The sequence below is a fragment of the Ovis aries genome, chromosome 1 (genome assembly GCF_016772045.2).
Source record: "Ovis aries strain OAR_USU_Benz2616 breed Rambouillet chromosome 1, ARS-UI_Ramb_v3.0, whole genome shotgun sequence".
In the NCBI taxonomy this organism is placed as follows: Eukaryota; Metazoa; Chordata; class Mammalia; order Artiodactyla; family Bovidae; genus Ovis; species Ovis aries.
The window spans coordinates 15521353-15534845 of record NC_056054.1 but is presented as its reverse complement, the minus strand read 5'-3'; the positions used below and the strand labels follow the sequence as shown (position 1 = coordinate 15534845).

Genomic DNA, 13493 nt, shown 5'->3' with positions numbered 1-13493 from the left:
AGGCCCACTCAAAGCAGTGGGGGCACAGCTGACCCCATGAGGTTTTGCAACCGTGTCCTCACTGTTGGAGGGAGCTGCTGTCACCAAGAGGCATCAGAGCCTTCAGTCTGGGGACTGGCTTTTATAAAAATAACTGAAGACAGACCGCAGAAGAGGTCAGAATTCACCCAATCAGCCACATTCAGAGTTCCCAAACCAGTATGGAGTCCTCTGTAAGTGAAGAGGCCGTGAGACTCCCTGACAGACAGAGGCAGCTGGGTTGGCCTGGGTCAGAGGGCGGTGCTCCCACACAGGCTTCTAGGCCTCCGCCATGATGGTGGCCTTGGGCTAGCGGGTGGAAGGCAAGAGGGAGCCTGCCTCCTTCCTGGGTCTCCCTGATGAAGGAACTGGGCCAAATGGTGGGAAACATTTTTCTCCCAACCCCCAGCTTCTCAAATGTCAACAAGCAAAGGCTACTGACCTCTGATGAGCAGCCCAGTCTAAGCCCTGGGCCTCGGCCTCAGACACACTACAGAGAAGCCAGCTCACAAGCAAGTGTGCTCGGCAGCCAGAGGGTGGGTGGGTGGTCCCAGCATCACCATCATGCCATGAGGAGCACGGATTCAGCGTCTCGATTTTCACTTTGGAGGAGAATCCAAAGGACGATGACCCGCATTCAGAAGGCCAGGGCGGATGAGGCAGGCAGGCTGCTTCTGGTCTACACCCATCAAAGGGACTGGCCTCCTTCATGAATACTTGAATGTCTACATGCTGAGAACCTAAATTTGAAGTCTTCTGGGGAAATTCTGGTTCCTATTAGGCTCCTCTCTTAGTTTTTAAACAAAACTATCAAATCCCCCACCTCAGGTTTCTCCCTGTGGGGAGAGCCTGGCACTGAGAGAGTTCAGGGGTCACACGTGGCCAGCACTGTGCTCCAACGGCTCCCATCTGGCCGTGACATGAAGAGCACGACAGACAAGGTGTGTCTCTTGCTCTGCATTATTTATTTAAGTTAGAGTATACACCGAGTCCAGCCAGGATATAACAGGCACGCAGCTCCGCCTGTCTTACACCACATTAAGAAAATAGCTTTTCATATTGCATTCCAACTGAAGTAACACCATTCTGGAAGGAGACAGTCCCCTTGAGCAAAGCTGTCTACATAAGAGAGGGGTTTAGAGGGAGTGTTCCGAAAAGATCCTTTGTTCTTTGTTAAGTGACCCCTTGATGCAAGGAGTGATTCCGGAGGGAACTCGCAGCCAGAGGACAGGGATTCAACACACTCAGACTTCAGGGAGACAGAGTTCTTGCCATCTCGTGTGATGCCAAACTGACTGTCCTGAGCAAATCCCAGCCATGGTTGCCACAGAGAATCCCCGGCGCAGAACGGAGCCGACCCTCTGTCTCTGGTTTCCCTCTTCCTCGTGGCAAGGGGTGCCCTTGGGTTCTGGCACCAGGTCATGACCACAGCTGGACTCACCCCTCACGCCCACTAGACCGCATGGCACACCTCTTATAAGGGCCCCCAGGGAAGGAACAGCTGCACACGAGAAGCCACAGTGATGCAGGGTGGCCGCAGAAGCTCTGTGGCCGAGGGCTGCCCCGGCGCCCGGCCCTCACCCGATCGGCCCCGACATCCTGCCCCTCGTCCGAGGCTGGAGGACCACAGAGGAGAGCGTGGACACCCGTGCGGGAGCTGGTCCACACAGTAGGACATCAAGTCACAGTCTCCCTGGATCCCTCCCCCATAATAAAATAATCTTAATAAAAACATAATTTAAAGGAAGTGTCAAAAGCTGAGTGTAAAATCAAAGCTGTAAACTCCTGAAGTCCAAAGGCTCTCTTCAAGAATTATCCCTGTTTAAAAAAAAAAAAAAATGAGCAATTAATTATAGGATGCACGTTAAAATAAAAAACTGAGAATTTGCTGTCAGCTGCTGTGTTAAACTGCCTGGTTTTCATTGAGGACCAGTATTAGGCTCGAATCACGAGAAGCTAAATTTCAGATCCCTACAGAATCACATGGACGCCACCTCTGCCCCAACACAAGCAGTGTTTTCCAGCACGCCAGTCTCCTCACGGTGCCACTCACAGGGGATCTCCACTTGGGGCGGCAGTTAGAAACTCCATGTAACTGACCAAGCATCTGCCCCTGTACCGTTACAAAGGTTCCTTTCTTTCCAGGGCAGTTACTTAGACTATCAGATCGCCTACAGCAATATCTGGTGAAGATTAATGAATACATGAGTGCTAAATGCTCACCCGGCAGAGAAGGCAACCAACTACCCCCCACCCCCACCCCCAATTCAGACCTCCTTCTCATGCCTGCCCACGTGGCTACGGTCATCACAGGCCAAGCAGCTGCTCAGTATGACTGCGTGCCCATGAGACCACGCCTGCCGGTGGAGAGGTCCCCGGGTGGGGAAGGCAGCTTCCCATGCCTGAGGCAGGACCTCAGCTTCCCTGTGGTGGGAGCCCCCGCACACCCCTGGTTCTCCTTTAGACCCCCCAGACACCCGGCTGACACCCCAGCCCCCTTCTGAGCAGGTATTTCTGCCGAGCGTTCACGCAGTTAGCTTCATGGGATTTTAGACAATTCTTGGCAGCTGCCCACAGTTACTGCACTTTATAAACTTTCCAAAGGGTCACAAAAGACAAACATTCCAAGTTGTTCAATAATTGCTCTTATTTTAATGTATTTCCAGAATAAGCAAGCAACACAAAAGTGTTGTATTTATTGGTTTTAAAGCACTTCCTGGTGAAAACTTGAGGGTCTGCAGAAATGACAGCATACTGTCACGCCTGTCACCTCCTTCAAGATCTCCCAAGTTTATGGCTACATGAAATATCATGGCTCTAAGAATCCAGTTCCCCCAGGTTAGGTCAGATCAGCACCTGAAAGGAGCAATCAGCCAGACGACAACTGCCCCATGCCTGCTGTCGCCCCAGTGGAGTCCCCAGAGCAGGGCGGGTAGATGTACTCTAACTGTGGGGGGCCGGGTCCTCACCCTTTTGATGCTCACCATGACCTAGACCACTTGTATCCTCTGGCAGATACAATCTTTCAACACTAAACTTTCATGATGCTCTTACAATGCTGGTGTCACCACCATCTAAAACAAAACAAGTTTCAAAGTATCACTTACACTGCCATCAGTCGTGATTTATTGACGGAAACTTCAGTTCAGTGATTTCAGAGTCAGGGGAGCTGCTCCCACTTCTGTCACTGTAGGTGTCCCTGTAGAATTCAGATGGTTTATTCATCGGCTTCCACCAAACACTCGCTCTACTTCCCTGATTCTGCAGCCACTACGGCACCCACAAAGGGATGCTTGTCTGCTCACAGCAGAAATCAAAGACATTATATATTTAGCAGAAAGCTGCAGGAGGATTTTCTTCTTGTTATGAAAGATATACATTCGCTTTATATCTCAGTCATGATGGTTAAGAGACCCACCAAGACAGGGCTGTTCCCAACCAACACAGCAGTGGCGCATGAAATCCCCCCAGGCTGTGGCCAAGGCAACCCCCCCACCTCCCAGTGAAAAAAAACCACAGTTCCCCATGGGCCACAGGGCCCAAGATGGGATCCTGGAGCCCAGGCGCTGCAGAGGGGGACATGGCCACCATGCCGGGGGGCAAGGCCAGGGGCGGCACAGAAGCAGCCTGAGAAAACCCCAGGGAAGGAGAGGATGCTTGTGTGTCAGCGTGAGAAGCAGGGTCCCAGCAAGGCTCCACAGTCCTGTGGCTTTGCTCATCACCGATGGCGTGGGGACGGCTCTCTGTAAGAAATCAGTGACCTCCCAAGGGACTAGGGGAGCGAAACCTCACCTGGGCGAGAGCCTGCAGCCTTTCTGGAGGTAATGCGGGAGCCTCCCCACGGAGGCTAGGAGGAGACCAAAGTACGGTGGGGAAGGCTTGATAGGTCTGGACAGAAACTCAGGGTGATACTGCACTCCAACGAAAAAGGGATGATCTGAAACAGAAGCGCAGAAGAGCCAGCTTCACTGTGTGTCCGCAGAACATGCGGAAGATGGGAAAAAACCTTGAACGATCCACGTTTCTGCAGACCCTAAAATCATCTGAAAACAACTTATCTGGAGCCTGGGCAGAGGCAATCACAAAGCACAGGAGATGTGATGCCCTTGACCTGCAGATGAAGTTGACCCCTCCTCTGCAGGTTCTGCCACCCCGATTCTCACCCCCATACCCCAGCTCCCTGACTTGAGCAGGATTGAGTCCTGCAGGTCCTATAAGATTAGACTCCGGTACCAAGTCTGAGCTCTCATTCTGGAGAACAAGAACGTGAAGCCAGAGGTCAAGCGGCTGCCTAAGGAAGGCCTTGGTGGGAGGCTGAGTCCCCCAGGGCTCCAGAACCTTGTCCCCAAGAGCCCTCCCCTCCCCAGGCGGCACGGCTGCCTGATCTGGTGAGGTCAAAGACAACAATTTATATTACTGTGTTTTTCCCACATGCCAAGAAAACCTGTTTCCCACTAAACACAACCACCCAAGCAAGCACCTTCCAACTCCACAATTTCCATTCTCTCTCCTTCAACATCTTGGCCAACGAACTTCAAGCCTTGCTCCTCCAAACACTTTTTCAAGACTGGATTCACCTGTGAAGCATGAAGAACAGTTTTGCTGGGCTCTCAGCTGTGTTTCCAGAGTAACAGGAAGGAGAAAATGTCAAAGGTCACAGAGCTCACATCCTCACCTCAAACCTGTGGCGGTGCCTCTCTTCCAGGTAATCTGGATCTCCGTAGAGTTTCCCTGGGAAAAAACCCACGTGACATGAAGGACCCTGATATCACAAAGGCGTTCATTCACACCACATCCTGCCGCCCAGGTTGCCTATTCTCATCTACACGGCCAGGCCCTTTGAAAGTTATTTCTGTGACTTTGCTGCCCATCCCCACTGCCTGCTCTAGCAGCACAATTCAAATTCTTGGGCTTTTGATTCTTTGCAACTAAGAAAAACTAACAGAAACGGACTTTTACCACCATCCCTCACACGTGACTACAGAGACACCGGGGTTAAGTCAGAGCCACTAAGGTTACCCAGCGCCTGCTGTTCCCCGGGAACAAGAGTGGCATTTGCCCACAGGTGAATTCCCAGAGCCAAGTGAGACCCCCCCAAACCACAGGAGCTTAGAGCCAGAGGACTGGATGACCACCTACTCAAGTGACTCAAATTACGCAGCCTCCAAACCCCGGACAGATGTATAGGTACTCTGCCAACAGTGGCAGAGTTTCCCCAGTGGAAGAAAAAGCAAATCCAATCTAGTAAATTCCTAAATATCTTAAATTTCCCCTAAATCTTTAGCACATGTTAGTTATTGCTGCTGTTTGTCACTAAGTCATGTCCGACTCTGCAACCCCACGGAGCCAGCCAGGCTCCTCTGTCCATGGGATTTTCCAGGCAAGAATACTGGAGTGGATTGCCATTGCCTTCAAGGGATCCTCCAGACCCAGGGACTGAACCCACGTCTCTTGCGCTGGCAGGCAGATCCTTTACCACTGAGCCACCAGGGAAGCTCACATTATGTTAGTACGTCTAGAATAAAATCTGTTTAGGTTGAACCAGGTGAAACTGCCATTTCTGTAAGATAAGTGCTCGACATCTGCCATTTAAGTGCTCGACATCAGCAGTTTTATCCACTTTGACCTAATAAGACCGGGAAGTAAGACTGCCATGGATTTCCCCTAAGGGACTCATTCTGGTGAGTGGTCCACACCCAAAGCTCCCCCAGATCCCCAGCTGTACTGCCTGTGACCTACGAGCATGGTGCTAACTTAGGCTATTACAGTGCATCCTAAGGAGTGTCACTGGGAAAGAAGTAAAGAACTTCCAAAGTAAGAACAAAGCTGTAAATGCCGGCCTGGCTGTAGCACCGGGACGTGCGTCCGGCAGGCTGGGCTGGAGGGAGGCCGCTCTTACTCATGACAGAGTTCTTGGTCTGGAACAGAGTTCTCCTCTTGCCCAGCCGCATGGTTCCACCCATCTGGCCAGGGTTGTGTTCCGGCATGTCTATGACCTGGAGATGTTCCAAAAACAAACATGTGCTACCAAACCCTGCCTCAGTTAGGAGACAGACTGCCCGCACTGAGTGAAGAGAGCCTGCAAGGAGGTCCAGCCTTTCCTTAGAAGAGACGCTTGTCAGAGGAAAATGTCTCCTGATGGCCATTCTTAAACCTATTCCGGGTGAGTGTTTCACCCTTCGGCCTGTCCTCCTGAGTTGCAGGACTGGACATCGCTGCCCCCTGCCCTGGCCATTCCTGCCCTGGTACTCTGGACCCCAAGGGCCTGTTCTAATAAAGACTGACAGTAGCGTGGACACGAGACCAGACGTGCTATCACACGTCTCCTCCACTAGACTGGCAGCTGCTCAAAGGAAAGGGATGCTCTTATAGGGCTGGCCAGGAACCGGGAGGAGCGTGGCGAATGTCTGCGGGACTAAGAGGACCTTTTCTGGGCTCCCCCACCTCCCCGAGGTTCCACGTCTCAAAACCTTTGCTCTCTTCTCCCTGTCACGCCTGGGCTGGGGATTCAGTGACGAATGAGGGCACTGTCTGCCCCCCATGAGCCACATTCTTCTGATGGGAGATTTAACACGAGGAATGCCAGCCTCCTGGGGCTTGGGCCCATGTCAGACAATCAGTCCTAAGTTCCAGCAGTTCTTTACTAAGACGGCCATCTCTCGGGGTTGCTGGGGATTAAGTGATACAAAGAAGTGAGCAAGTGCCTGGTATGTAATAAGTGCCCACGTAAGTGTTTCGTGTCAATATTATTCTAGGGCGTTCCTGGGAATTACTTAATCAGGAACCCCTACTGCCACCCCCAGTTGGCTGAAGTGGCACCTGTCTTAAAAACTTCCTGTGGCTAACTGTGAAGAATAGTGAGAAACCACGTGATGAAAACAGAAAGTTCTTCCTTCCTAGCTGGGACATCTGCAAGCCCAGGTGCTCAGGGTCCTCCAGAATGAACCCAGTGGTCTCATTTCCCGTCTCCAGCCCTCAATCACGCTCGTAACATCCCTTCCACACTCTTCCAGACACGGGACTCACCACGGGATGATTGGTGTTGGGGTCAAACTCTGTAGAATTGGCATCTAAAAAGCCAGAATACTTTTGTTACAAAAATAGGTACAACCAAACGGATTATTTAACAGTTTCATTCCTAAGCTCTAAGTCACAAATTCCCTCCTCAGCTTAGTTATTCAGTGACGAGAACCAAAACCAGGGATAACATTCTCAAGATACAACGGCACTCAACAAAGGTGAATTGTTTCCCATTGTATCTGTAACTCTCTGGGAAGTCAAGCTGTACAAAATGGCAAAATCGAATCAATGGCATAACCTGATAACCTTTACTCAGATAGTGCATCCTTTTGATGGCTCCTAGACTATCTCTCTTTTTCCACCTTTTGTTTCAGACTCTATCTCTCTCCCAGGATCTCTCCTTGATGTGCAAATACTGTTTCTTCTACATTTCTTTCATCCTCAGCATCTTACACATTGTACTACCCAACTGCCTGACTCAAGAGCTAAATCAAAAATTTGATTTCAAAACCCAAATATCCTTTCTATCCTTTACTGAATTTACCATCTGACTATAAGGGAGAGCACTGAAGACTAAAATAGGAAGCCCAGCCCCCAGCACCCGGCACGGTCTGTCTGCTTGCTGTTTCTGTGCGTCTGTGAGCTTTCATCCCCCTCCGGGGCCTAAGCTGGGGCCAGGTCTCAGATGCGGGGAAGCTCATCTCCAGGTCACCCACCCACCTGGGGACCCCAGTGGGTGCAGCAGCAGGAGGTGATGGCTGTGCAGGGGTTCAGGGCGCCCGAGGGCCACCTCGAGTGGTAGGTGGTAGGACAGAGCTCAGAAGCCAGCACCAGGCCGTGCTGCCTACAGCACCGAGCCGCTGCCTCCTCAGGGCTCCTGTGAAAATCTGTGACGGCCAGCTGGCCCCTGGGAACCCCTCGTATTTGGTAAAGCCAGGCTGTGTTCTATTCCTCAGGTCACTTTGCTGATTCTGCTTAGAACATATAAGGATCCGGTGGCTGCGATGGGATCACTGTGCCCCAGGATTCACACCACGTGTGGTCCCCTCCTCCCTCCGATGATGGCTCAGCCATGGGACACTTGGTAAGGGCCTACACAGCAGGCCAGGTAGTCGCCACACCCTGAGGAAGCTCGGCTGAACTGGTGGACAATCAGACTGTCCCTCTGCCTCTGCCGGGCAGAGCTGAAAGTAGGGCAGGCTGAATTGAGACACACCACACACTGAGCAGGAAACCACACACGAGTCCACTCAAACCACAGAGCCCTGAGAAACAGGAAGCCACTGCTGGAAGCCACCGAGTTCCCGGTGGTCTGGAAGCAGCAACACGGTCAGTGTAACCGGGCCAGCGTTAGGGAGCGCTTCCTACCGCCAGGAGCTGTGCTGGGCCCATTTACAGGTGGCATTTCACTCAGCTCCCACAACCAAGTGAAGCAGGCTACCACGACCACCTCCAGTTTACAGGAGAGACAGAGGTTCAGAAAGGCTAAGATCACCCACAGTGAAGAAGGGACTTCCCTGGTGGCTCAGTGGTGAAGACTCCACACTCCCAGTGCAGGGGTTTGATCTCTGGTCAGGGAACTAGATCCCACACACGCAACTAAAGATTCCGCCTGTGGCAACTAGGCGTGCATGCGTGCTCAGCCGTGTCCGACTCTTGCAACCCCATCGACTGTAGCCCCCCAGGCTCCTCTGTCCATGGGATTTTCCAGGCAAGACTACTGGAGTGGGTTGCCATTTCCTCCTCCAGGGGATCTTCCTGACCCAGGGTCTGCATCTCCCACATTAGCAGGGGGGTTCTTTACCACTGAGTCACCTGGGAATTCCCTAAGACCTGGAGCAGCCAAATAAATTAAAAAAAAAAAAAGGGCAAAATTTGAGGCCAGGTCTAATCAACACCAGAGCCCAAGTTCATAATATTTGCACAGGCTCACACTGGCCAGAGTTGGTTTCCTTGCCGTGTGCCAGTTCAGGGTCCACAGCCATGGTGACGGGAGTGTGGGCATCTCCAGAGAAAGGTGCAAGGGCAGAGGCAGGCGGCTCACCATGCTCCCTCCTCCAGTGGCTAGTGGTTCCCCTGGAGGAGAGCAGAGTGTTTTCTGTTGATACATTCAGCAGCTTCCCTTCGCGGTGGCTGTGAGATACTGGGAAACCAAGCCTGGCCTCCATGGCCCCCACTGTCCAACAGGCACCAGGAACATTCCAGTGAGAATTTAACACAAGTAGACACTTACCTTGCCATCCCAGCACATTTCTTGAAAATTCAACCACTGCCAACTGCATTCCTAAGCACACACCTTCCAGATAGAGGGAAAGCAAATGAAACTCCATTGAAAAGGGAGTCCCCATACTTCCAACCCGCTTGCGTGGACGCGGCAAGCTGACTGTTCACAGAATTCCAATGACAAACTTTCATAATTTTCTGCTATAAACACGCAACCCCCTGCTATGTTTTATCTATAACAGATTTCAAACATGGGGTTTAAGTGTATATGAAGATTTCAGGTTTTAGAGTCATGTGATCTTAGAAATAATATTCTCTTTAGCACTTTAAAATTCAAGTTTTCTTATCCTCTCTCATTAAGTTCCCACTTAAAATGGATCATGCTGAATATGACTGAAATTTACAGCACCAGGAAGCATCCAAAATCACTCTGCCCAATTAGACAGCTGGTGTTCCAAACAAGGATATAAAACCCAGTCTCACATGTCCTGCCAAACAGCTGGTTTCAGTAAATGGACAAGATTTCCTAATTGCTATTTCATTCTCTCAGAAGTCCATAACAATGACATGGAGCTCAAATTTTAAATGTTCATTTTAAAAAGGAGTTTAGATTTCTCAAAAACAGAACCCAAAGGCTTCTACTTGAGCTGCTATCTGGAGAGACAGCATTTATGTGTGATTTTGATAATCTCTGTTTATTTACAGGCTCACGGGGCACTTTTTCTTGTCTTTCCTACTCCTTACCCAAAAAAGGCTTCTTCTGTTTCCGAGCCCAGGAGATGGCTTGGATTTTTCCTTCAGTCCCTCGGACACCAAATCCTCCTGGAACCAGCACGCCACTGTGTAAGAAAGCACACCACAGGCAGCCCCTTTCCACCAAGTCCAGCTCCCGGAAACCACCCGAGGAGTCACTTCCAAGACACTGACGCCCTGAAGTCACTCCAGCTCTGAGGACTGTGATTGCAATCCTGCCCATGACTTGTATAGAAGCACTATGGACTTGGAAAATGCACACAAAAGCATCCACTCTCCTTCTTAGTAACATCAAGAAAATGCTTATAACCAGGAAAAAAAAGATGGCATATGTAACTGTAATGCCACTACTGCACAGTATTTGTCCCAGGCAGGGATTCTTCCCTAAGTTTGCAATTTTTTTTTTTTTTAAACCCCTCGGCTCCCCCAAGTAGGAAGCGGGCCTTTCCTGGTCAGTCAGCGCCACACTAACCATAGCTGTATGGCTCTGTAACATTCAACTTATCTAGGGAACCAGAAATTCTTACTGATTTTTTTTACTGTTATATTAGATAATAGCTGCCAGAAAAAAAAAAAGAAAAAAACCCCTATTTATGAAATTCTACTGATGGACCCTCATCAAATGGTCTGAATGAAAAACCTTTTATAAGCCTCATCCAGAGAATCCCCTGGTGGTCTAATGGTTCGGATTTGGCACTTCCACTGCTACGGCCTGGGTTCAACCCTTGGCTGGGGGACTGAGCTCTCATAAGACTCGAGGCACCAGAGGGGATTTTTTTTTTTTTTAATTAAAAACAGTCTCATCTAAAGATGCATACAGTAAACATTATCAGTGAAGTTAGAAGTAGTCTGCTTCATATTAACTATACTAATAAGCTGTGGAACTTCCCCGGTGGTCCAGTGGTGAACACTTCACCTTCCAACGCAGCGGGGACAGGTTTGATCCCTGGTCAGGGAGCCACGATCCCCAGATGCCTTGTGGCCAAAACACCAAAACATAAAAACAGCTGTACTGCAACACAAACACTTTAAAATGGTCCACATCAAAAACACCTTTTTAAAAAATTGATAAGCTATCTTTCTGTGAGGCTTCAGTCCTCCAGGGTGTAGCCCTTTCAACAATTAAAAGACATTTAAACGATCAGATCATCTGTCCCCAAGAGAGAGCACACACTGTCTTCATGAAGGCACACCTCGAGCCCCTGAAAGCAAAGGTAGAGAGTTCTGCTTACTGAGCGCTGCAGAGCTTCTGCCAGGCCTCGTGGTAGCGCACCGGCTCCTCTTGCAAGGTGCTGTGCTCCAGGTCCGTGGAATCTACGTACTGGGCGCGGGCAGAGCGGAGAGAAAAGAAGCGGGCGCGTGACTCCTACGCACGTTCTCTCCTGACCTCTAAACAGTGTTACCAGCACGCCATCTTTCTTAAGTTTAAAATAAAGTTTAAAAATAACCTTCGTGTATTCATACTAATCTTTTAAAGATGAACTTTAGCATCCTTCTTATATTTTAGAATGTGAGTTTCCTTCTCAAATCATTAAGCTTTGGCTCTCCATCTATACTCGGTCGACTGGGTGCAGACCCTGAAGTGTCCCCTCTGTTCAAGACATCTTCCCCAGTCCATCTCCCCTCCCAGGGGGCTTCTCATTCTTTCTCCTCGATTGTGCTGAAGTATAACTTACATACGATGAAACACAAGCATTTTAAGTGTGTACTTGCCTGAGTTTTGTCCCATGCAAAGGAGTGACCCCTACCTTGATTAAGATCTAGAAAGTTCCCCACGGTTCCCTCTGGCCCCCTGCAAACAGCGTCCTTCCTGCCTCCTGCTCCAGACGATCCTGGCTCTTGTTTTCCGTCACCACTGGTTCTGCCTCCTCTAGAACTTCAGACAAATGGAGCTATGCACGGGGTAGCCTTCCGTTTCTCAGATTCATCGTGGTGTGGCGTATCACCACAGACTTTATTCCTTTCTACTACTAGGTACTTTTCTACTGTAGGAATACACCATATGATAGCGTTTATCCACCAACTCATCCTGGATATTCGGGCTGTTCCCAGATTTTAGCTGTTATGACTAACTGGTCCGTTTGCATAAAAATACATTCTTTCGGTGGACATGTTTTCACTTCTTTTGAGTAAATATCTAGGAGTGGGATGGCTGGGTCACACAGAAGGCGTCTGTTTACCTTCATGTGAAACCGCCAGACTCCTTTCTCGAGCAACTGCACCAGTTTACGCTCCCGCGTCCTCACCGACACGCTTAGCCACTTAGGTGGGTGCGTGTTGGTACCTCACTGAGACTCAATTTGCATTTATCTCCCTGACAACTAAAGGCATTAAGCATCTTTCTGTGTATATCGCGTGTATCTTCTATGGAAGTGTCTGTTCAAATCTTCTGCCCACTTTTTTATTACATTGCTCATCTTCCTGCTCCTTCCTGCCCAATACCCTGCGGTGACTTCCCTGAACCTGGGGGCAAAATACAGGAGTGGCCCAGCTGATACATTTCATGACCAGGCCCTCGCCAGCCTCTCTCCAGACACCCTCCAATTCACACTTCTCCCATCCACTGAGCTCCCAACCATCCCACACCTCCAAGTCCTTGGATAAACGCTATCTGCTCTTGGGAATGCCCTTCCCTGTGACCTTATCTATCTTCCCAGACCTGCCCACACACCCCTCTTCACACAGCTACCAAGGCAGGATCTCCCCGCTTCTGCGTGTTCCCTTCATACCTGAGAGACCTCACTGACTCAGACACCCTTCTCAGCCTCCACAATCTAACACATGACTGGCACAGGGTACCTCCAAGGGGAGAAAATGAATCAGTGACTGAAGAAACTAGTGAAAAAAAAAGGCAAGGCAAGGTAAAGAGATCCCACAATTCTTAAAGCACATAGAACAGCTCCTCCTCTAGGAACCTGCTCACCAGCTGAAGGCAGTTTCATTTTCATCCTGAGAAACTGGTGGAAAGCAGGAGGCCAACCCCAGTGCCAAGGGCGAGGTCAGCTCCCCAGGGCCATCAGCTCTGTGCCTAGTCAGCCCCTCAGCACTGAGCTCCAACTTCACTTCTAATTTCTGACCCCTCCTGAAAAGTTCTATGTGGGAGATACTTTGCTGGGGAAAAAAAGTTTAAAGGGACAAGTGGAAGGTTTTCAGGAAGAGCTGAGCCATATAGTACTTCCTCTACCCTAGACACAATTCCAGGCACTTCACATGAACTCACTCAATTCTTACAGAAAGAACTCTGTGACAAAGACACCATCACTAACCCTTTTCAAGATGGGGAAAGCAGGACTTCCCTGGTGTCCAGTGGTTAAGAATCCACCTTGCCTGACAGGTTCTATCCCTGGTCAGGTAACAAACATCCCACGTGCCTCAAAGCAGCTAAGCCTGCACACCCCAAACAGAAAGTCTGTGCACCATAAGGAGGGTCCTGAGTGATGCAACTAAGACCCAATGCAGCCAAATAAATTAAAAAATGG

General features: G+C 49.9%; 1 protein-coding gene across 4 annotated transcripts in view; it reads right to left on the bottom strand.

The window, feature by feature from the left end:
• Nucleotides 1-964: 964 nt before the first annotated feature.
• CTPS1 (CTP synthase 1) overlaps nucleotides 965-13493 on the bottom strand; it is a 30883-nt gene continuing 18354 nt past the window's right edge. For 3 of the 4 annotated variants that reach the window (XM_060397559.1, XM_060397602.1, XM_060397654.1), the window contains 10 exons: nucleotides 11247-11335; nucleotides 10006-10100; nucleotides 8972-9334; nucleotides 7045-7088; nucleotides 5918-6014; nucleotides 4694-4749; nucleotides 4499-4595; nucleotides 3811-3955; nucleotides 3126-3217; nucleotides 965-1836 (listed from right to left, as the gene is read on the bottom strand). In XM_060397559.1, coding sequence (XP_060253542.1) covers nucleotides 3133-3217; nucleotides 3811-3955; nucleotides 4499-4595; nucleotides 4694-4749; nucleotides 5918-6014; nucleotides 7045-7088; nucleotides 8972-9334; nucleotides 10006-10100; nucleotides 11247-11335 — 1071 coding nt within the window. In that variant the 3' untranslated portion in view covers nucleotides 965-1836; nucleotides 3126-3132. The remainder of the gene's footprint in view (nucleotides 1837-3125; nucleotides 3218-3810; nucleotides 3956-4498; nucleotides 4596-4693; nucleotides 4750-5917; nucleotides 6015-7044; nucleotides 7089-8971; nucleotides 9335-10005; nucleotides 10101-11246; nucleotides 11336-13493) is intronic. The other variant, XM_042246496.1, reaches the window with a different exon arrangement.